The sequence below is a fragment of the Eleutherodactylus coqui genome, chromosome 7 (assembly GCF_035609145.1).
Source record: "Eleutherodactylus coqui strain aEleCoq1 chromosome 7, aEleCoq1.hap1, whole genome shotgun sequence".
Taxonomy (NCBI): domain Eukaryota; kingdom Metazoa; phylum Chordata; class Amphibia; order Anura; family Eleutherodactylidae; genus Eleutherodactylus; species Eleutherodactylus coqui.
In genome coordinates this window covers 224,423,036-224,446,410 of record NC_089843.1, presented here as the reverse complement: position 1 = coordinate 224,446,410, position 23,375 = coordinate 224,423,036, and the positions used below count along the sequence as shown (strand labels likewise).

General features: G+C 48.2%; 1 protein-coding gene across 1 annotated transcript in view; it reads left to right on the top strand.

Moving 5' to 3' along the window:
* Positions 1-23,375, top strand: part of ADGRL3 (adhesion G protein-coupled receptor L3) — a 604,084-nt gene that overhangs the window by 394,454 nt on the left and 186,255 nt on the right. The window contains exons 18-19 of the mRNA XM_066574505.1: positions 4,006-4,226; positions 7,730-7,796. Coding sequence (XP_066430602.1) covers positions 4,006-4,226; positions 7,730-7,796 — 288 coding nt within the window. The remainder of the gene's footprint in view (positions 1-4,005; positions 4,227-7,729; positions 7,797-23,375) is intronic.

The following is a 23,375-nucleotide window of genomic DNA, read 5'->3' as shown; positions in this document are numbered from 1 at the left end:
TGTGAAATGTGTCTGGGCTGCGGGTGAAACTCTATTGACATCAATGAAGGTCGTCTGCGCGGATTATGCAGCACAATGGAGCATGCTGCGATTTTTCTTCCAATCGCAGAACACGCAACTCATACCACGAGTGTGAAGGAAACAGCCAAACTACATGCCTTTCAATGGCTGCGTTTTACCATGGAAAGCCTGCATGGATGGAGATCACGGAGTCTGCAGTACAAATCCGCTGATGTGAGACCGAATGTGGCCTCTTGTTACAGTCCTGGGTGTAGTAGATGATGGGAGAGATCTCTGTACTGACCCCTGATATATCTATACATAGTTATTAGAGCGCCCCCTTGTTACAGTCCTGGGTATAATAGATGATGGGAGAGATCTCTGTACTGACCCCTGATATATCTATACATAGTTATTAGAGCGCCCCCTTGTTACAGTCCTGGGTAAAATAGATGATGGGAGAGATCTCTGTACTGACCCCTAATATATCTATACATAGTTATTAGAGCGCCCCCTTGTTACAGTCCTGCGTATAATAGATGATGGTGGAGATCTCTGTACTGACCCCTGATATATCTATACATAGTTATTAGAGCGCCCCCTTGTTACAGTCCTGGGTATAATAGATGATGGGAGAGATCTCTGTACTGACCCCTGATATATCTATACATAGTTATTAGAGCGCCCCCTTGTTACAGTCCTGGGTAAAATAGATGATGGGAGAGATCTCTGTACTGACCCCTAATATATCTATACATAGTTATTAGAGCGCCCCCTTGTTACAGTCCTGGGTAAAATAGATGATGGGAGAGATCTCTGTACTGACCCCTGATATATCTATACATAGTTATTAGAGCGCCCCCTTGTTACAGTCCTGCGTATAATATATGATGGTGGAGATCTCTGTACTGACCCCTGATATATATTATACATAGTTATTAGAGCTCCCCCTTGTTACAGTCCTGCGTATAATATATGATGGTGGAGATCTCTGTACTGACCCCTGATATATCTATACATAGTTATTAGAGCGCCCCCTTGTTACAGTCCTGGGTATAATAGATGATGGGAGAGATCTCTGTACTGACCCGTTATTATACATAGTTATTAGAGCGCCCCCTTGTGACAGTCCTGTGTATAATAGATGATGGAAGAGATCTCTGTACTGATCCCTCATATATTATACATAGTTATTAGAGCGCCCCCTTGTTACAGTCCTGGGTATAATAGATGGTGGGAGAGATCTCTGTACTGACCCCTGATATATCTATACATATTTTTAGGAGATGAGGTGTGCAAAAAAACTGCAACTCTGACACTGTTTTTTCTTCTTTGCATGCCCTTTTCTGTGCTGTGTGATTAACCAGTTAAACTTATTCTGTAGGTCAGTATAATTACAGCAATGTGAAATGTATGTATATTATATCATAGAGCTCAATGTGGCGCAGAGTGTTAAGGCAGCAGTATGCAGGCCTAAGCTCTCCCTCATGACATGAAGTTTGCAAGTTCAGTCCTTGCATGGTTCAGGTAGCCGGCCCAAGGTTGACCCAGCCTCACATCCTTCCAAGGTAGGTAAAATGAGTTAAAGGTTAACGGATCTGGGAATGTTTAGCAGAAGAGAAGGCTGAGAGGAGACTTAATAGCCGTCTACAAATATCTGAAGGGCTGTCACAGTACAGAGGGATCAGCCCTATTCTCATTTGTACAAGGAAAGACTAGAAGCAATGGGATGAAACTGAAAGGGAGGAGACACAGATTAGATATTAGACAGTGAGGGGATCAATGAGTGGAACAGGTTGCCACAGGGGGTGGGGAGTTCTCCTTCAATGGAAGTGTTCAAACAGAGGCTGGACAGACATCTGTCTGGGATGATTTAGTGATCCTGCACTGAGCAGGGGTCGGACCCGATGACCCCGGAGGTCCCTTCTAACACTACCATTCTATGATTCTAAATTGTAGGGATTTGCAACCAACTGGAGAGATGAGGAGTTAGGGAGAGGTCCCCTTACTTACAGCCCCAGAAGAGTTCAAGATTACTAGAATTGATTTAATATTGCCATAGCTCTTCTTGGACTACCTGATGCACACTGAGCACTAGCGTTACATCAGTAGTTGAAGGCATTACACACTGCTGTGATTGGCCAGCATTGGTTCGCTGTACACTTTCTTAAATGAGCATGTACAGGTATTGTCACATCTACACAAGATGCGTTGGCTGTGTAATCTGAGTTGCTACACAAAAACACACAGGGAAACACCAAGGGATAGTGAACTGGAACTGGACTTATGGGCAGACATAACATAAGGACTGAACTGACAACCAAAACACGCACCATACATACCTGCACACATAACCAGATGGAATAGCTATGAAAGTATGAGGCATTAGTTCGTGAAGTCACTTAAGCCTGCAAGCTGACTTCAATGGTCCTCGTTGTCTCGCGGGTCCCTAATCTGACAAGACAACTTTCACATGAACCCTGCCTGCATGCAGGGTGATCGTCCCAATAGGGAAGGTCCAATGCTCGAACCTAAGGACCTAGCTCACCCAAAGATGGTAAATGATCCAGGACCCAGTTCACACCGACACATCCTGGAATGCATCCAAAATGGAACAGGACTGATCACACATCCCTGTTTCCACCTACATGCATGAATACAAACACCAGGGAGAATGGGGAAGCCAGCTCTCTGCAGCCAGAGGGGATGTTATTTATATGTAACAGACCTGTGGTGATTGGCTGGCTGGAGAAACTCCACCCAGCCAGTTCAATTATACCACACCTGTGAAGGTGTGCTGCTGGAAACCCATAGATCAACAGATCCCAGGAGCACAACCTAACAGGTATCTGTAATTGTGGTATTCCTGTACGGATCAATTTCCTTGGGGACCTATAATACTCGACTGTGGCTTCTTGTGACTGGTTACTCCTACGGAGTATCTGCAAAAATGTGTCTTTTTTTTCTATAAAACAAGCTTCCCCAGTAACAAGATCTATGGCAGGTGGAAAAGAGACATCCCTGACCTGGAGGACTAAGGAACTGGCCTTTCACTGGAAATCCACTTTACTGGCTCCATGGAATTTACTGACTCCTGTGAGGCCGGAACAAAGACATCAAGTCACTAGTACTGTATGTGGAAAAGCATGTTCTCCAGAGACGAGTCTCCAGGTCTAGTCCTGCATCTTCATCCCCCCCAAAAATGACAGAATATTGTATCAACTTTTTATGTTGTTCGCCAGGAAAACCACCTTCCTAAATCTTGGGAAGCCGTCCGTCTCCCACTGCATGCAAAGATGCGATAGATTGATGCTGATTTGCTTTGTCCACCGACTAACTACACTAGGGAGAAAACCATATCAATTAAAAAAAGTTGTGTCACTTAACACACAAACAGCCACTATGCTATGGCTGCGGCTGGAGGCTATTCTCACCTCCTACCTCCACCGGTCACTGTACTCTTCATACCCTCAGTGCTATAGATTAGCAGTGTATAGCCTATATTGACAATGACCAGAGCTACATGGACATCTGGTAGGCCACAAGACCAAGATAGCCTACAGCCTAGAAGGTGAATAGTGACTGGCCTGGACAGTGAGGGTAGGTGAAGCAGACCCCTTATATCATCCAGGCAGTGGAGACCCTGGCACTGTGCTCCTTGTAGCATCTATAATCTATAGAATTGTTTAGTAACACCTTTACCAAAACCTGGACTTGTCTAATAGACTTCAATGAAAATACATCAAACTCCGGGGAAGATCTAAAAGGAAAAAGTTCAGTAGTTGCTAACAGAAAACGATCAGATTCCTGTTCTCATAAGTACTAATGAAAGTGTTCCACTGATTGGTAGTTCTGAGCCACGATTGGACCTTCCATTCCATGAGTGTTCTATAGACCTACCTCAGAGCCGTCTAGTTCCGTGTACGCAGTTATTGTCTAACATGTATATCTTGTATATATCTGACTACTTACTTTTATCCCCCCCCCCCCCCCCTCTCTCTCTAGATCGCCTGTGCCGTGTTTGCCGCCCTCCTCCACTTCTTCTTCTTGGCTGCCTTCACGTGGATGTTCCTGGAGGGGGTCCAGCTATACATAATGCTGGTTGAGGTCTTTGAAAGTGAAAATTCTAAAAGGAAATATTTCTATCTAGTGGGCTACGGCATGCCGGCTCTGATTGTGTCCGTGTCCGCGGCCGTAGATTATAAAAGTTACGGAACAGATAAAGTGTAAGTAACATTTAAACATCTTCAGACTTTAAATCCCATTCTGGTTCAATGTTCTACAATCCATGCATCTGCGGCATAGGGGGGGATCCAGAGTAGAGGAACCAATGGTGGTCGGATGGTGAGCTCAAACCTCAGGAAGGGGAAGCATCACAGTCTTTATACAGTCCGTGTTACCAACTTATAACATACGTATGGCTTCATTAAATATGTGGCGTTCATGGTGTAGCGGCTCCAGAGTCTGGGACATCATTGGCCAGTGCTGGGCACATGCATGGAGCTCTGCGTTACCGCTATATTTATGGGATGCGCATGAAAATTAAATGTATGTTTGTGCTCATTCGGATGGTAGTAAGTCACAAGAAGGATGCAGATGTGCATTATGTGACGGGGAGGATAGATCATCCTGACGGCTCCGGTAGACCGCCGACTGCATTGCGATAAAACTGGACAATTCCTTTATCTGAACTCTTACCTCTGAGACAAAGTGCAGCTATACAGTAATTCCAACATAGATGGTGAAGCCACGTCACACCGGGTCAGACAGGAGTCCATCAAGTCCACCTATGATCCCACTTGGTTGATCAAGAGGACGGCAGAAAAAAGAAAACATGAGGTCCATGTAAATTAGGGGAAAAGGTCTTCTCTACTACAAATATGTGACACCGAAATGGTTGGTGAGCTACTCAGATGCTGCTCTGAATCCTTGGAAGAACAATCTTTAGCATGTAGTGATTTGTGGGGGGTTCTAATGTAGAGCCCCCTAAAGCCATTTAAGAACTGAATGGAGCTGGAAAAAATAGATTTGGGAAATTTTGATCTAAACTTAAAAAATCTCTGTTAAAATAAAGTTTTCTAATATTCTGAAAAGATTTTAAAATATTTAAAAAACAATGTTGAGATAAAGCGGACATATTAGCTGGCCAATGGGATTATTTGGTGTGGCATCCCCTGAGGCCTCTCCCACAGGGGGCTTTTGGTACAGCCTTTAGCCGATGTTTTCAAAGCCTCTATTCCTTTCAGTGAGACGAGGGTTAATGGCCTATTTTCCGCATTGCAGCACGTTTGACTCCCACTGAAATAAAAGGGGTGCGTTAAAAACAGGGGTACAGCCGCTGTAACACATTGTGGCATCTTGTGCAGTCTTTTTAATGCTGCTTACTCTGACATTGGGGGGAGGGAATAAGTGGTGACATCATCAGCTTGTTCGCCTGCGCAAAATCTGCAGTAGAGACGCAGGCAAGCGCTCACAGTGATGCAGTAAAATGCTGATGCTGCGTTGGTACAAACACGTGAGAGCGGCCTGCAAACGGAAACATTCATAGTCTGAAAAATGCAAATGTTTCCAAATTGGCTCTAAATGTATTTGTTTAAAAATAAACACAAAACATATTGACCAAAATGTGCGACTAACGAAGTAGAAAAACTCATGTCAAGATCACTGTGATAAGTAGAAGCATTCCAGAGTTATTACAATATACATGCCAAACCTGGCCGCACCCCCGAGGAGCGAAATAATCGGAAGACTGACTGCTCTACTCTATAGGAGGCCGGCCGATACAAAGTATCACCTCCAGTAATAAACATGATTCAAAGATCACCAAATGCAGCTTTGCTTAACCCCTTAATGACCAAACTGTATCAGGTGCATGTGGCTTGTTTAGTTTTTTCTTAGAGGGGGAGGAGGGGCTACCAAAATAATTTTTGCAGCATTTTTGTGACATTTATGACTGTTTTTAATGTCTTTTTTTCACTGAATTTTCGTTTCCCTTTTTTGGGGGTAATGTGAACAAAAAGTGGATTCTTCTAAACTTCTAGTTCTTTATTCTTAGACTTATATGTTAATGATAAAACAAAGTATGGAAATAGAATAGAACCTTTTGTTTTGGATGTTTTGACATGTAACTTGTCCAGTCTTGGATTACAGGGTGCGCCGGTCATGGTTTAGGCTAGCATGGGCGATCGATTTTTTTTTTACCTATCTTTGTATATATTTTTTAACCAGTACGCCCCTCCTGGTGTCATAGAGGACCTCTGGAGGACATTCACACTGTCACTTTATTATTTCACAATGTAGCACTGTGACTGGGGCATCCGTTGGAGCCCAATTACAGGGGAAACCATTCCACTATTGTGAGTTCAGTCACTGGCAGCACTGAGCTGGGTCTGCGAAGACTCTGCAGCTCTGCCATGCTGGCGGTCACCAGCAATTAAGTGATCGCTGGGTCCAATAGAGTAAGCTACACTGCCATTACCTCTGTTCGCTACATAGTGTCTATTGAGCACTAGGGGGGCTGCATAAGAGAAGACAGAAATGATTATAAACTGCATCTTTCTTCTTCGGGTCCCCAGCTGTTTCTGACCACCGAGCACCCAACCTGCTCCCGCTAGACTGTAGGAGCAGGGGCTTTAAACCCGCGTCGTATATTTACAGTGCATGGGTTTAAAGCCCCGGACCAAACACTGTACATTTTATGACATTGGTCCAAATTGTAGTTAAATACTTGAAGACCAACTTGCAGTAGTAAGGGCAGTTAGAGGGGTGTGTGACTGAGTCCTCCTGCGGCTGAGATATGGAAGCGGGGCTGCACGCATCAGAGAGGGTTACCACCTGGCCGGAGGTGGCAGCATATATTATTGTCATCCAGCAGTTGAGATTGCTGGTAAAAAGTAAATACCAGACGGCTATTTGGACCTAATTACCAGCCGGGTGGCAACCCTACCTACATGCAAGAGCCTGAATATAATGTATTGGGGATAAACGCAGTTGAGTGGGTCTCAGGTGGTTTTGGGCACTGTTTCTTCTTGTGGAGAGTGACAAGTAGGTGTGAGCAAATCTATAAGCCATGCAATGCTCATCTGGGAAATGAGGTATGCAAATGGGAGCTGGTGTAACACCTCTGCAGCACCACCTATTGAAAAATGGCTTCCATATAAGTCAATAGCCAACCTTTTAAGAAGCCTTGCAACATGACTATGGATAGAAGTCAAACCAGAGTTTTCTCCATAAGGAAAAGGCACCTACATACAGCTGTTCCTTCCACTCCCCATTGTAGAGTAGGGATCCGGTTTGCTGGGTTCTCCTTGAGGTGCTGCAGTGCATGGTACCATCTCTTATTCCTTAAAGGAGCATTGCATGGCCTAGATGTCTTCCCAAACCAACTTGGTGCTCTCTACAAAGAGAAACAGTAGCCCTCCTGACCCGTATCACAGACCTCAGACTCGGCAGACTAGAACCCTACTCTACAAGGATGAGGACAAGGAACCTAAACAGCTTGTCTGCAGATGGAGAAGACTCTGGCTTGTGTTTTATCCTTAGTCATTTTTAAAGGCCTCTTGAAAGACTGGACATTGGCTTAGAAGGAATCTCCCTTCCAATAGGGGGTGCTGTAGAGGCATTATAACGCCTCCGGTTTGCATATATCCATTTTGTTTTGGCCTGCACTGTAGATAATGACTGGGAACAAACTGTATGTGTGACTTATTTTCCATTTTTCATCCCCTAGGTGCTGGCTTCGACATGATACTTACTTTATTTGGAGCTTTATCGGACCAGCTACTCTGATAATCATGGTAATTCTTGTTCATCTTTTTACTTTTTATTGGCTCTTTATAAAAAGTTATATAAAATAATAAGTGTAGCCACTATCGCCTCTAGGTGGGGGAAGGGAAGGCAAATGTACTTCTGGATACACTGCACATTGTCCTGGGCCCACCGATGCATGCAGACTTGTGGCTGTGGTTGGTACTGCAGTCCCTCTTAAATGCCATGTACACCTTCACACTCTTTTTTTCCTTTATTAATGTATCATTGCCAATGAAGACTTTCTGTAACTTATTTTTATTAAACATTTGTGATTGGTTGGTTTCTATGCTTGTGTTCTCTTTCAAGACACAGCAGATTGGAGATCTGACATATTAGCAAAATCCATAGTGAGAGTAAACTGCTTCTTAGCCCTCCCTTAGCTTGCTCTTCTGGGGGAGAACAGGCATGGTGGGAGGGGGGCACATTACACAGTGAGGGATTTGTGAGACACAACCACTCAGGGATCTTCTGCAGTGACAGGAAGAAATCAGTCCTTGTTCCTTGGTGAATTCATGTGAGTCTCCCACACTGGGAAGTGCCGTCTATGGAAAGCTTGTATGCTGTTGTTTATTGCAGTCACTCCAAGTCATAAGTAGTAAAAGAGGATGACAAAACCTGCGATATCTCTGGAGGGAGAAACCTTATTACAGAGGTCTGTGTGACCGTGTGGGGAGAGATGCCCAGCATGCTGTACCTTATAGTACTACCACTGTGTTAAGATTCATTTACACATGGCTGTCCCACGGAATGCTGCCGACTATCGCTATGTACAGGCGGGATAGTTGTGCAAGTCAGTGGAGGCGGATGCTGAATGCAGCATCCAAATGGATTTACAGAAAAAAAAAAAAATTTAAACTTTTTTCCCCTTGCACAAGGCTTAAAAAAAAAAAACTCCACATAATTGGTATTGCCACATCCATAACAACCAGTACTAAAAATATTACATGTATCATGCAGAGTAAATTCCGTAAAAACAAACAAAAAAAAAGACCAAAATAGTCATCTGCCGTTCATCTCACTTTCCCTAAACAGGAATAAAAGGTCATTTATAATCATGGATCCCCCAAAATAGCGCTACCTGCGTTTGCTATCCGCATCTATTAGAACCAATGCTTTTCAACGGCAGCGGTCAGATGTCTCCATTTTACATGCGCATGAAATTCGCCCCTACAAAAGATAGAACATGCGAGTGGCGATGGGCGCGGTCACGCGGGGTTTTTTTCACGGTCGCAGTGCGATCTATTTTAGGTGTGAATAAACGCGCATCTGACTGAGCCCCAAGGGGGTTAACATGCACCTGAGGCTACCTGCGCAGGCGCATTACAAAAGCTGTGCCAGAAATCCCGTTCATGCACCGTCTGATGTGCTGAACACCGTAAAGTGACTACTGGGCTTGTCTGCGAATCGGACAAGTAAAGGGCTCGCTGCAGTGTTTTATGACTCGGACTACCAGTCCAAGTAGTGTGCATACAGCCATTCACACGAAGGGGGCTCTTCTGTCTGATTTGGGGACCAATTTTTTTTTTCTTCCCCAAATTGGCTGATAACAGCACTGTGGGTAAGCATCCGTGGACGCCCGGGCTCTGCACTAAGTTTATTTATATGAGACCTACATTCAAAATCTACAACAAAAAAATAACATTTTCGGGAGGGTTTTTACAATTTTAATGTGACTATTGGGGGTTAAAATGGCTTCACAGCTGCTCAGGCCTTCTTGGTTGCTACTGACAGATCATGTGACTGCTGCAGCGAATCACTGGCCATAGATTCACAAGGAAGGAAAAGGTGGTGTCAAGCAATGTTAACTGGTTGGACAATCCCTTTAAGAGAGGGTTACTGCAGGATTATTTCAACAGATGTTGGCCGCCCACATTGCCTCTCTGTGGGCTGCTGCTGTCTAGTGAATACGGGCGTTCATCACTAGGAGAAAGCACGAGTGATCTCAGACAGTGAGGTCCACTGCAGTGCTCTTCCTTCAAGAATTACTTGCTGTCAACTGATGACTAATCAAATACTAGTAATTATTAGGAAATTATAGTACCAGTGTTTCTGGTGGCACAACGCGCCACGCAGCTCTGCTACATGCACATAACACACACACACAGCTCTGCTACATGCATTTCACCCACACACAGCTCTTCTACATGCACATCACACACACAGCTCTGCTACATGCACGTCGCTCACACACACACAGCTCTGCTACATGCATGTCACACACACAGCTCTGCTACATGCACGTCACACACACACAGCTCTGCTACATGCACGTCACACACACACAGCTCTGCTACATGCATGTCACCCACACAGCTCTGCTACATGCACGTCACACACACACACACACAGCTCTGCTACATGCATTTCACCCACACACAGCTCTGCTACATGCACATCACACACACACAGCTCTGCTACATGCACGTCGCTCACACACACACACAGCTCTGCTGCATGCACGTCACACACACACAGCTCTGCTACATGCACGTCACACACACAGCTCTGCTACATGCATGTCACCCACACAGCTCTGCTATCTATATTCTTCATCCCATACAACAGGGATCACAAGCAGCACAGCAGAGTCGTGCACACACTGATTACCCCCTGTTCATGTGACCCAAGACTCCTCCAACACAGGGGACTGATCACATGATGGTGACATCATCACAGGTCCTGTATGCACACGGCTGCTGTCTGGCTATGTGGTCATTAGTATTCCATAACAACTGAGGCCACGGGGTTTGTAGGGGATGTAGTCCACCCGTAATCTGCACAGAGATGAAGGTCCTGTGAGGACGTCACTGTCATGTGAGGAAGGGTGGAGCATGTAACTCACTCACGGATAGGTGGTCATTAGTATCTGCACAGGGATGAAGGACCTGTGATGATGTCCCCATCATGTGATCAGGGGTAGAACATGTAACTCACTCACAGACAGGTGGTCGTTAGTATCTGCACAGGGATGAAGGACCTGTGATGACGTCACAGTCATGTGTTGGGGGCAGAGCATGTAACTCAAGCACGGACAGACAGGTGTACTTTAGTATTTTGATTTCCCATCCCAGCAGTCTTACCACGTTTCCCCAAAAATAAGACACCCCTGAAAATAAGACCTAGTGAGGGTTTTGCTAAAGTGCTAAATATAAGGCCTCCCCTGAAAGTATGACCTAGCTCTGTCCCTGCTGTGCGAGTCTGCTGTGATGAGCTCCCCCTGGTGGTCAGAAGCTGCAATAGCGTCCCTGCTGTACAAGTGGTCCAGGAACTGCTGTGGGTGATGGTTACAGTCGGCAGACTGTGTGTGGGAGCCGGGTACTTTACAGCCCTTATCTTTTGTGGCCCTGTGTGCGAGTCAGGCAACCAGTGTGTCACTTTGATTCTTTAGGGGGTGATGGTTACAGTCTCTAGACAGGGTGTACATGGAAATAATGGTAGGAACAAGGAATGCTTGATAGGATTCCCAGTTTGTCTGGCTCTGCTGGTCTGTGATGACAACTGCTGGACAGGATATAAGAAATGGGCATCTTTTTGTTCAACAATAAATGTGAATTCTTCTTCATGGAAAAATAAGACATCCCCTGAAAATAAGCCCTAGCGCATCTCTGGGAGCAAAAATTAATAGAAGACACTGCCTTATTTTTGGGGAAACAGGGTATCTACTTAGAGAAGCAAGAGTAATAAATACCGCGTTTCCTCGAAAATAAGACAGTGTCTTATATTAATTTTTGTTCAAAAAGGTTTAACTTGTTTACATGTATAGCTGCCTGGACACTATTTAAATTGACTTTTTTTTAATTAACTGTTAGCAGGGCTTAATTTTGGAGTAGGGCTTATATTTCAAGCATCCTCAAAAATTCTGGAAAATCATGCTATGTCTTATTTTCAGGGAAACAGGTATTATAGAAACCTCAGTGGCTACATGAGTGCATCTTTGTGTATTCATACTCACAATGCTTTCAAAAGTGCGGATGCAGCAAACATTAACTTGACAGTAAATGCACAGTTGCAGCACATTTTAGTGGAAACTTACAGTAACACAAAGTCAATTTGAAGTTTGCAGCAACGGGACATTTAATGGATTAGGGAGCTTTCACACAGGACAAACCGTTCCACAACCCGCAGCCTGCATGCGACGCTGCGGAAAACGGCACTAAAACCTGCATATCTAACAACAGATTTGGATGCAGAATTGCCGACAACGGGCAATAATCTGGAAAGGACACGAAAAGTTGCAGCAACTGAGACACAAGGCCCACGCTGAGGAGCTGGCGGAGGTAGAGATGGCACTTGTCACGGTGGCTCTACCAACTCCTCCCTGGGGGGGATGCGTGCAACCTAGGCCAAGGCACCGCTAGGCCTCTTCCAGGCAATGCTGGGACAGCGGTTACCTGTATGGGTGTAGTGGACTGTAGAAGTTGTCACTCGTGACGCCACCATTCCTTCTCACTGATGACTCTTCGGTGGTGGAACTAAAGAGAGTCCCCACACGATTAAACTTGAGAACCTCAATCACCGGGAATGGACAGTGACTGGCAAACCTTACTTTAGGCTTTGCAGAATACAGCTGACTCGCTCATGCAGGTAAAGACCGTTTTAGCAGATGGTCAGGGAGGAAGGACACGGGGTGACACCGGGCCTGCAGTCCACGTTATCTGTATGGCTTCACCCTGGACACACTCCTGGATGCAGAATAACGCCGGAGGGGGACACAACACTCCACAGACACTCACTTGAGACTTAGAAGGTAACTTGCTGCACGCCGGTCGCTTTCTCCCCTCTCTGACTCCTCACAGGCGGTTCCTGGAATTGGGTTACTCAGGATCCCTCTCTTCTGCTTCCATCCATTTACTTTTTTCAGCCACTTTCAGGCATTAACCTCTTACATGCTGCAGCTGTGCAATACACATAGCAACAGACAAGACCCTTTGCACAGTGCATCCACATTGAAGACATAACATGTATGACATTTATGGAGGGGCCACATATAGGTGTTTAGGGCCACTACAGAATAACCGGTAGTGACATGACAGGGAAGACTCGACAGGCAGATCCCCGCCACAAACTGCATAAAAAAGACGCAGCTTTTGGTGTGTTTTTTTTTTGGCATAATACATGCGGAGGATCCGGCGGTGATTCCAGCGTGTGAGCAGGGCTTACCTCATACCCATTCCATGTCACAATCTGTACATTAGGTATGTGGATTCTGGAGAAGGATTTTCGGCACTGTGTTAAATTCCGCTAAAAGTCCCCCAAGTACTAAGCTAACCTGCATATATTCGTCACACTGTGGCAGCCATCCCGGTTCCCACCTTATTTGTGAGCGACAGTCATGGAATCGTTGGGCTTCCGTTTTCTGCAGCAGTTTATTTAGTACTGGATACAAAGTGTCAAACAATCCATATCTGTTACTATGTTATCTGCATGCTTTCATGTGACGAGGACAGGACGCTACTATATAGCATGAAAATATCTAGAAGGCCACCTGGGAAAACAATCAGGAGCGCAGCTAAAAGTTCATGGGCCCTGGTGCCAAATTTCATCTAGGGGCCCCGCTGGCAATTACCTTTCATGGTTGCCAAAAGAACGCTGCAAAGAACGTTACGCTGCTTCACTGGATCTTTTAAATGACCCATCATTGTAGACAGGGATGATGCTAGCGGTATGTCTTCCTCCCCCCCCCCCCCAAAAAAAAAGTGTTTGTGTATGTATGTTTGAGAGATATATATATTATATAAACCCTTGAGTAGAATTGCTCTTAAGTAACACTGTTTTCAACTAAAGTCGATGTGTCAGGGCAGCGACGGTCCCTCAAATAAAGTTGCATTCCTCAGATAAGGGCGCCGACCGCTCCATGACCCCGGGCGCCGCTCAGTGAGCCGGTGCGCAGCTGATGCCGGTCATTTCCTGCTTCTCCTGCCTCAGCGCGTGCCTACTCCTCCCCCTCCCCTCTCCACAGTGTACAGTGCCGGCTGAACGTTGCTGTGTCTGCCTGCCTCCTGACACAGTACAGCAGCTGAATCCCCAAAGTGCCGGCTGAACGCTGCCTGCCTCCTGAATCCCCACTAAACAGCAAAATGTAAGTACTGTACAGATGAGGACAGTACAGTAAAGAAACGTTAGCAAATACTGCAGATAACAGTGATACGTACTGCTATAAGTCTTACCATACAGTGCGGCATGGGGTCCCGCGGTCGGCGCGCGTCGCTCCGGCGTCGGCTCCAGCAGCCTGGAGCCCTGTGTCGAGGTCATCCCAGCAGCTTGGGTTGGCCAGTGGGTGCGGGGCGTGGGCGTGCCCGCCCGTAGGGTGCCGCCCGCACTCCTCTGTGCTTCTTATACAGCAGTGGGTGGAGTTGCCTCCTCCCACTCTCCGCCCCTGGGCGGAACCTTGTGGTTAAAAGACTGGCAGTGAACTGAGCTCATCGCCAGTTATTGGTTCTGCATGCACCTAGCCAGTCTGTCTGTGGTTCCCCTCAGTCAGTCCCTAGTTGTCGGTCAGCTCCCTCTGGTCCCCTATCACTGTCTGTTTTTGTTGGTTCTGTTTGCCTCTATTCTAGTCTGGCCCAGTCAGCACTAGTGGCTATCTAGCACCCTGCCAGTTTGCCTGTGAGTTCCATCTCCAGCCTTGTCAGTTTTGTTGGTCTGATTCATCTGCCTCCTCTGTCGGCACTCTGTTCCCCCCATTAGGTAGTTTCCTGCTTGTCAGCCGCCAGGTCCCTAGCCAGGGCAGGGACCGCCGTCCAGTTGTCCGCCTGGGGCTAGCCAGGGCCGAGGCAAGTAGGCAGGGACAGTGGGGTGCGGGAAGATCAGGGCATCCCACTTGGCGCTCGGGGGGCAGAGTGCCGTAACATAATAACTGGCCCTTAAAATATTGTTTTTCTTTTAATGGCGGCGATCAGCGCCCTTGCAAACCAGCTGCAAGACCTGGTGCCTGTGATCCGGGATTTGTCAGCTCGCATGGTGGCCCAGGAGCAGTGGGCGTTGTCGCAGGAGCAGAACGCCTCTACCTGTCCCGAACCCAAGTGCCCTCTTCCCGAGGTGTTCTCTGGGGAGAGGAACAAGTTTTTCGTTTTCCAACAGGCGTGTCGCCTGTTTTTTCGGATGCGTCCCCGTTCTTCCGGCTCGGAGGTCCAGAGGGTCGGGCTTATAATGTCCCTGCTGCGGGGCTCTGCCCAGACTTGGGCCTTTTCCATTCCCGAGGGTTCCCCCTCCCTGCAGTCGGTGGACTCCTTTTTTCAGGAACTCGGGGGTATCTTCGATGAACCGGACCGAGTGGGGTTGGCGGTTGCGCGGTTGCTGGCGCTGCATCAGGGGTCGTTTTGTGTGGAGGATTATTGCTCCAATTTCAGACGCTATGCGGGTGATACTGCATGGAACGATAGTGCCCTGAAAGACGTTTTTATGCAAGGTCTCTCAGACGCGGTCAAAGAACTGTTGATCTCCCATCCCGTTCCCGGGTCCTTAAAGGAGGCTATGGAGTTAGCAGTGAAGGCAGATAGGAGGCTCAGGGCTGGGAAGCAAGATAGACCGACCCATAGAGTCAGGGAGGTCATTTGTCCTGTTCCCTCCCCGTCCGTACCAGTCTCTGTTCCCGAACCTATGGAACTGGACCCGCTGGACCCCAAGGAGCGACGCCGGATTCGGTTATTACATAATCTCTGTCTCTACTGCGGGAAAGCTGGACATCGGGTGATAACTTGCCCCTGGAGGCCTCAGCGTCCACAGTCTGAATCGGCAGAAAGACTTCCAGTCCTAGGCGACTGCAGGGAGAGTCGCCTAGGACCTCAGGTACGTCCTAGACTTCTGATACCCTGCCAGGTTAGATTCCGGAACTTCTCCCGCCTAGGGCAGGCGTTTATTGATTCCGGAGCAGCTGCTAACCTGATAAGCATGCGTTTCGTTGAGCCCCTGAGGGCTGAATTTGTGGCGCTGAAGACGCCAATTCGTTTTGCTAGCATTGATGCTACTCCTCTTGCTTCGGGCTTGGTACGATAGAGGACCCCAGTGTTACAACTCATGGTGGGGGGTCGCCATTCGGAAGGTCTATCATTCCTGGTGATGGAGAAAATGTCGGTAGACATGGTACTAGGGATGCCGTGGCTGGCGTTGCACAACCCCCAATTCGATTGGGCCACTGGGGAGCTAACCCAGTGGGGGCCGTCCTGCCATAGCCATCGTGCTCCCCCTCCCCCCTGCTCAGTCGAACAGAAGGGGTACCGGTCCTCTGGAAATCGCAAAAGGAGGGGTCGCACGAGGTGCCATAGGTCTTTGTCGAAACCTGTTGTCTCTTCGGTGATGCCCACCTCCGGTGCCCCGCCGCCCACCCTGGTCTGTGATGAAGTTGAACACAAGGCCCAGGAGGTCCTGGATTCTTGCCGGGATCCAGGAACCGTACAATATTTGGGGGCCCGGAAGAGTTTTTTGGAGTATGATAGCTCAGATGACAGTGATTTTAAAGTTAGAGATGCCTCAGATTTTGAAAGCAGCGTCATTGGTAGCGAGGATGGGTCAAAAGACAGTGGCGAATGGTTGGACATTGACTCGGAAGACGACCTGAAACATGACGATATGTCAACGGTTGGCCCTGAAGGAAATGGGGCAGCCACAGACTACCGAAGTCATGGACCTGAGGATCAGTCCATGGTGTTCGCTCAGGAGGGTCACATTCTCGGGTTGGTACAGCGTTTTCACAGCCTTTGCCTGGATAAGCCTGGTCGAGTTTCCGGGGGCCCGGAGGTCCCCCGTCAGAGGGGGGGTAATGTTACCATACAGTGCGGCATGGGGTCCCGCGGTCGGCGCGCGTCGCTCCGGCGTCGGCTCCAGCAGCCTGGAGCCCTGTGTCGAGGTCATCCCAGCAGCTTGGGTTGGCCAGTGGGCGGCGGCGTGGGCGTGCCCGCCCGTAGGGTGCCGCCCGCACTCCTCTGTGCTTCTTATACAGCAGTGGGTGGAGTTGCCTCCTCCCACTCTCCGCCCCTGGGCGGAACCTTGTGGTTAAAAGACTAGCAGTGAACTGAGCTCATCGCCAGTTATTGGTTCTGCATGCACCTAGCCAGTCTGTCTGTGGTTCCCCTCAGTCAGTCCCTAGTTGTCAGTCAGCTCCCTCTGGTCCCCTATCACTCTGTCTGTTTTTGTTGGTTCTGTTTGCCTCTAATCTAGTCTGGCCCAGTCAGCACTAGTTGCTATCCAGCACCCTGCCAGTTTGCCTGTGAGTCCCATCTCCAGCCTTGTCAGTTTTGTTGGTCTGATTCATCTGCCTCCTCTGTCGGCACTCTGTCCCCCCCATTAGGTAGTTTCCTGCTTGTCAGCCGCCAGGTCCCTAGCCAGGGCAGGGACCGCCGTCCAGTTGTCCGCCTGGGGCTAGCCAGGGCCGAGGCAAGTAGGCAGGGACAGTGGGGTGCGGGAAGATCAGGGCACCCCACTTGGCGCTCGGGGGGCAGAGTGCCGTAACAATAAGGCTGTCCCTGCAGTCCTATGTCAAACCACTGATAACACAGTGATAATCTTCTTATTATAAAAGTAAAAAACATTACAGGGCGTAATAACAAAAATAACAAAATAACAGAAAAATTTGCCAAATACAATCGCAAGAAGCATATATACACACACATTTACAAAACAGAAATATTTGCAAAAATAACCGAAAATACAGAAATATTTGCAAGAATAATAGCCAAACATTCATATTTACAAAATTTTACAGAAACCGTACAGGAGTGAAAAACCGGTCCGGCCGCCTCCCCAATCTCACACGTCCCATTTACACTACAAAATTTACATAACAAAACCAAGACAACCTATTCCATAATCCCGTCGTGCTACATATTCCAACCTACTAAACAGAGAAAAAACACACATTTGTAAAACAAGAATATATATAAATTTTTTTTTTTTTTTTTTTTCTTTAATTTTTTTTAATTTTTTTTAATTATTATTTATTCCCCCCCCCCCCCCTCCCCTCTAAACTACACACACATTACCCTCTACCCATCCCCTGGTCCGCTGCCAATACCTGCCAATCATGCTTATGAACATATACATACATTATATATATATATATAATTTCTTTTTTTTTTTTTTGTAAATACGCAGAACGTAATACTAACCCCCCACAAAAACTCATAATACCACCCATAAAGATACCACCCACGAAAACACATAATACCACCCATGAAACATGATACCACCCACGAAAAAAAAACCCAAACAAACATAATACCACCCACAAACCCATATAATGCATAATAATCCACAGCCTAAATATACAGAAAAATATATAAATAACAAAAATATAACCGTTACCTCCAGCCCCGGTTCGGGTCCCGTAAACCTTTTATTCAACTTTTAACTTAAAACAAAACAAAAAGCTAGGGTGAAAGAATCCAGCCCCCCACCGGGAAACAGTTCTCCAGGCTAGGGAACCCCAAAGCAAAAACCCCTCCAAAGGAAGGCTGCTCGAGGCCTACCCAACCTTTCAAACTCCAGAGAACGCACCTTCACCAGGTGACCGAGAATATTCCTACTTACCTCGTCCTCGAGGAGGCTTTTATGCTGCGTCGATACTACACACCGTGCGCTCCACGTGTGATACCTAACCACTAGACTTACTAAAAATAAAGTGCAGCGGTCCCTGCCACCCAGATCTCTGAATGCTCCATAACACCACTCGGCGTAGGTAAGGTCAGCCAGCCGAGGCCAACCGATGGAAGCCCCTACCCTCTTGTATAGCTCTATATTAAAGGGACAATGAAGCACGAAATGGTCCATGCTCTCCAGAGTGTTGCCACATGACTCCCGGGGACAACCTCTGTCCTCGTTGTTCTTGTGCTTCAAATTGTCCCCCACATACAGCTTACCATGCAAGCAGCGCCAGGTCAAGTCCCAATACTTTGAGGGGATTCTTACCGAATTTAAAAGAAACAAACCCACCCTCAAATCCCCACCTGGGCAGTCTCTGAGGGCCAATGGATTCTGAAAGTGGGTTGCCAAGACCCTCTGGTCCAGCACACGCCTGGCCAGCGTCCTGACTTCCCCCACGGTCAGCCCCCATTGGCGTAAAACCTTCAGAACCGGTGCAACGTAAGCCGGAAGATGTCCGTGCGGTGTACGAAAGTCCTTCACACGCCCTCCTGTCTCCCACTCCTGGAAGAACGGCCGAAACCATCCCTTACAGGAGGATACCCACGGAGGAGCCCTCTCTTTCCAGAGGTTTGCGATATTGGCTTTCAAAAAGGTATTCACGAGGAATACCACTGGGTTGACCATACCCAACCCGCCTAGTCTCCTCGTACGGTAACTAACCTCCCTCTTGACTGGGTTCAACCTATTCCCCCATAACAGCTGGAAGAACAGGCTGTAGACCCGTGACCAAAGAGGTTCTGGCAAAATGCAGACACTTCCCAAGTACATTAACAAAGGGAGCAGGTAAGTCTTGATCAAGCAAACCCTTTCTCTCAGAGTCAAAGACCACCCTTTCCATTGATCCACCTTTTGAGCGGCATTCCTCAATCTGCCTTCCCAGTTTTTCTCGGGATAATTCCCTTGGTCGAAATCGATGCCTAAAATTTTAGCGGAATCTTGGGGTTCTGGGAGAGCGTCCGGAAGATCAAAAGCAGGATCTCCCCCTCCCAGCCAGAGACTCTCACACTTTTCCCGATTGATCTTTGACCCGGAGACCTCCGAGTAGCGGACAACTTCCGCCATCACCCACCCCGCCTCCTCCTGAGAGGAGACAAAGATAGTAACGTCATCAGCGTACACCACTGTCCTCAAGGCCAGGTCCGGGACCCCCGGGTCCATCCTCACCCCCGCCAACGGTCCCCCATCTACCCTTCTGAGGAAGGGATCGACAGCGAACGCGTAAGGCAAGGGGCTCAGAGGGCATCCCTGACGGACTCCAGACCCGACTACAAAAGGATAGCCAACCCAACCGTTCACGAGCGGGAAACTCTCAGCCCCTGAATACAATGTTTTTAACCATTTTACGAACCCCACCGGCAGACCATATCTCAAAAGGACAGACCAAAGGTACTCGTGGTTTACTCGATCAAAAGCTTTAGCCTGATCCAGGGAAAGTAAAAACCCCTTCCAGAGACCCGCCCTGCCCTGCTCCACAGCCTCCCGGACTCTCAGCACGGCGCTAAACGTGCTTCGACCGGGAACAGAGCAGTGCTGAGCCCCAGAAAGGAGCTGGGGTGCAAATTTCACCAACCTACTGAACAGCACTTTTGCCAGAATCTTTCTGTCCGTATTGAGGAGCGCTATGGGACGCCAATTCTCAATACGGAGTGGATCTTTACCCTTTGACAGAATAATTAGGGCCGACTTCCTCATTGACTCCGGCAGAACGCCCAAGGATAGACATTCATTAAAAACCTCGGTCAAGAGGGGAACCAAAATTTCCTTAAAGGCTTTATAAAACTCAGATGTTAAGCCGTCTGGGCCTGGCGACTTTTTGGACCAGAGCCCATCAATCACCAGTCCGACTTCATCTTCCGTAATTGCTTCTGTCAAAACGCCAAGAGAGGGGTCTACTCCTGGTTCGGGAACGGTTTCTTCCAGGAAAGTCGAGATTCCGTCCCGATTAAGTTCTTTCCCGCCCAAGAGATGTGAGTAGAAGGATCTGACGACCTCCAGGATCCCTGATCTGGACCTTTTTCAGGGAGCCTGTACTGTCTAGCAAACCCGTAACCAATTTACAACTCACTGACATCTTACAGTTCTTGTAGGGGTCAGGTGAGCGGTACTTCCCAAAGTCCCTCTCAAGAACCAAAGATGCGTGCCTATCATACTGACATCTCTTGAGCAAGGATTTCACTCTGGAGATCTCCTCGCGGAAACCTCCAGTCGAGACCAAACGCTCGAGTTTCCTCCTCAGGCTCTGATACATAAGCTTTCTGTTCAGGCTTCTGAGGTTGGAGATCTGTCGGAAGAACCTTCTCACCCGATGTTTGAACATCTCCCACCTCTCTGACTTACTGCTGCATGGGCCCAGTAGTGGTTCCTGGCTCTGAAGAAAATCCTCAAAGGACCGTCTTATTTCCGCTTCTTCCAGGAGTGACGAATTCAACTTCCATAAACCTTTGCGCATCCGAGGGGTCTCTGTGACATTCAGAGAAAAAAGAATCATACAGTGGTTGGAGAACTCCACCTCCACCACTGATAATGGTGAGGAGACGGCTTCCTCTGTTAAATAAAACCTATCCTAGACCTGCAATAACTACCTCTAAACCAAGTGAATCCTGTGCGCCCTGGGGTGTGCCGAACGTGGACATCCACAAGGCGTGCCTCACTAACTACTCTATTTAACGCGATGCTATCATAGCCTAGCTGCTTATTGGAACCTCCTCTATCACAGAGCCTCGTGACATTATTAAAGTCTCCTCCAAAGACCACTTGCCGGCTTGTAAAAAGGAAAGGCTTACTTCTCATAAAGAGGTCTTTGCGCCCCTCCTTTGACTGGGGTCCATAGATGTTAATAAGACGCAACTCTTGACCTCCCATGAGAATATCCAAGATCAGGCACCTCCCCATTTCCAGCTCGATAACCCGTCTGCATTCTACCTGTGCGGTCTTAAAAAGGACCGCCACCCCGCTATACGGCTCGGCCTCAAGAGACCAATAGAAGGCTCCGCACCTCCACTCACGCTTGGCTTTGTACATGACCGACAAATCTGTCAGCCTAGTCTCTTGCAAAAATAAAATGTCAGCTTCAACTCGGCTGAGAAAATCAAAGGCCGCAAACCTAGCCGCATCTGACTTAAAGGGGTTGTCCCGCGCCGAAACGGTTTTTTTTTTTTTTAACCCCCCCCCCCCCCCCCCCCCCCCCCCCCCCCCCGTTCGGCGCGAGACAACCCCGATGCAGGGGTTAAAAAAACAAACCGCTCAGCGCTTACCTGAATCCCGGCGGTCCGGCGTCTTCATACTTACCTGCTGAAGATGGCCGCCGGGGTCTGCTCCCTCCGTGGACCGCAGCTCTTCTGTGCGGTCCATTGCCGATTCCAGCCTCCTGATTGGCTGGAATCGGCACGTGACGGGGCGGAGCTACACGGAGTCGGCATTCTGCACGAGCGGCTCCATTGAAGAGAGCAGAAGACCCGGACTGCGCAAGCGCGGCTAATTTGGCCATCGGAGGGCGAAAATTAGTCGGCTCCATGGGAACGAGGACGCTAGCAACGGAGCATGTAAGTAAAAAACTTTTTATAACTTCTGTATGGCTCATAATTAATGCACAATGTACATTACAAAGTGGATTAATATGGTCATACAGAAGTGTATAGACCCACTTGCTGCCGCGGGACAACCCCTTTAATGCTGGCAACATTAATGGATGCCAGCGTCAACAGGGTGAGTGCCGCCATCATTGGTGATCGAGCTGGATGGCTTTCCTCTTACTCTCCCCCTCCTCCCTGTCGGAAGAAGAGGTCTCTCCTTTATTTCTTTTTAGTGAAAATGAGACATCCATATCACTACTCTCATCCTTACCTTCACCTTCCGGCTTCAGGGTAGCCCCCCTTCCTGGAAGAAACCGGGTCCCCCACAGAAAGAGACCCAGTGTCCCCCGGGGTTCCTTCCTCAATTATCTCCGCCACCACCTCCGGTACCTCACCCCGAGGTGTTATTGAGAGCTTGGTACCGGTTAGAGAGGTCGACCATAAGGGAACTGATGGGGCCTTCCTTTGGTATCTGCACCAGAGTGAGTGGGACCGAGTCATCCCACTCTAGAGAGGAAGAACCCCTATTTTTCTTTCTTGTTCTTCCCTTACCCTTTTTTCTCTGCTTTTGCCATTTCTCGCTTTCCTCGTCCGCACTTTCTTCACGGGAGGATCCGGCAGAACTGGCAGCCACCTCCTCTCTCTCCATCCTTCTGGTTTCCTCATCCACATCGCTATCCCTTGGGGCCTCAGCAGCTCGACTCCCCTCCTGCCCTGGCTGGCCAGGCACCCCGAAACCCCGTAGCTCTTCCTCCTCCCTGCTGCCACCAGCTTCTCCCCCGGAGCGACGGGCCCGCTGACCCTCTGACTGGGCTCGGCCGATGTTGGCAAAGGATAAGGGACAACGACTGAATGGGTGCCCTAAAGCACCACACAGGTTACACCGAATGCTGCCACAGAAGGAGGATGGGTGGTCTCTGCCCCCACACAGCGCACACACCAGCACCTTACACTGTGCCCTGAAATGTGTGGGGTCCCTGCACCTGTGGCAGACCTTCGGCTGCCCCTGGTAGAAAACCAGAATCCTGTCCCTTCCCAGGAACGCAGAAGAAGGGATGTGGGTAACAGAATTACCTGCACGTTTCAACTTTACCATGAAAGTCCAGGCCCCTGACCAGATACCGTGTGCGTCCCTGTTTTTCTGGGGAGGATGGAGAATCTCCCCATACCTGCCCATCCAGGTCATGATGTCAACATAAGAGAGAGACTCTTTACTAGTCAGAACGGTCACTCTCTTAGTGTCATTCTGGCGGGTAATTGCTTGAACTGCAAAATCCCGCCACTCGGGCTCCGTCTGAGCCAGCTCGTATTTTGACCAGAAGAGCTCGAGCCCCACTGGTCTCACGAAGCTAACAT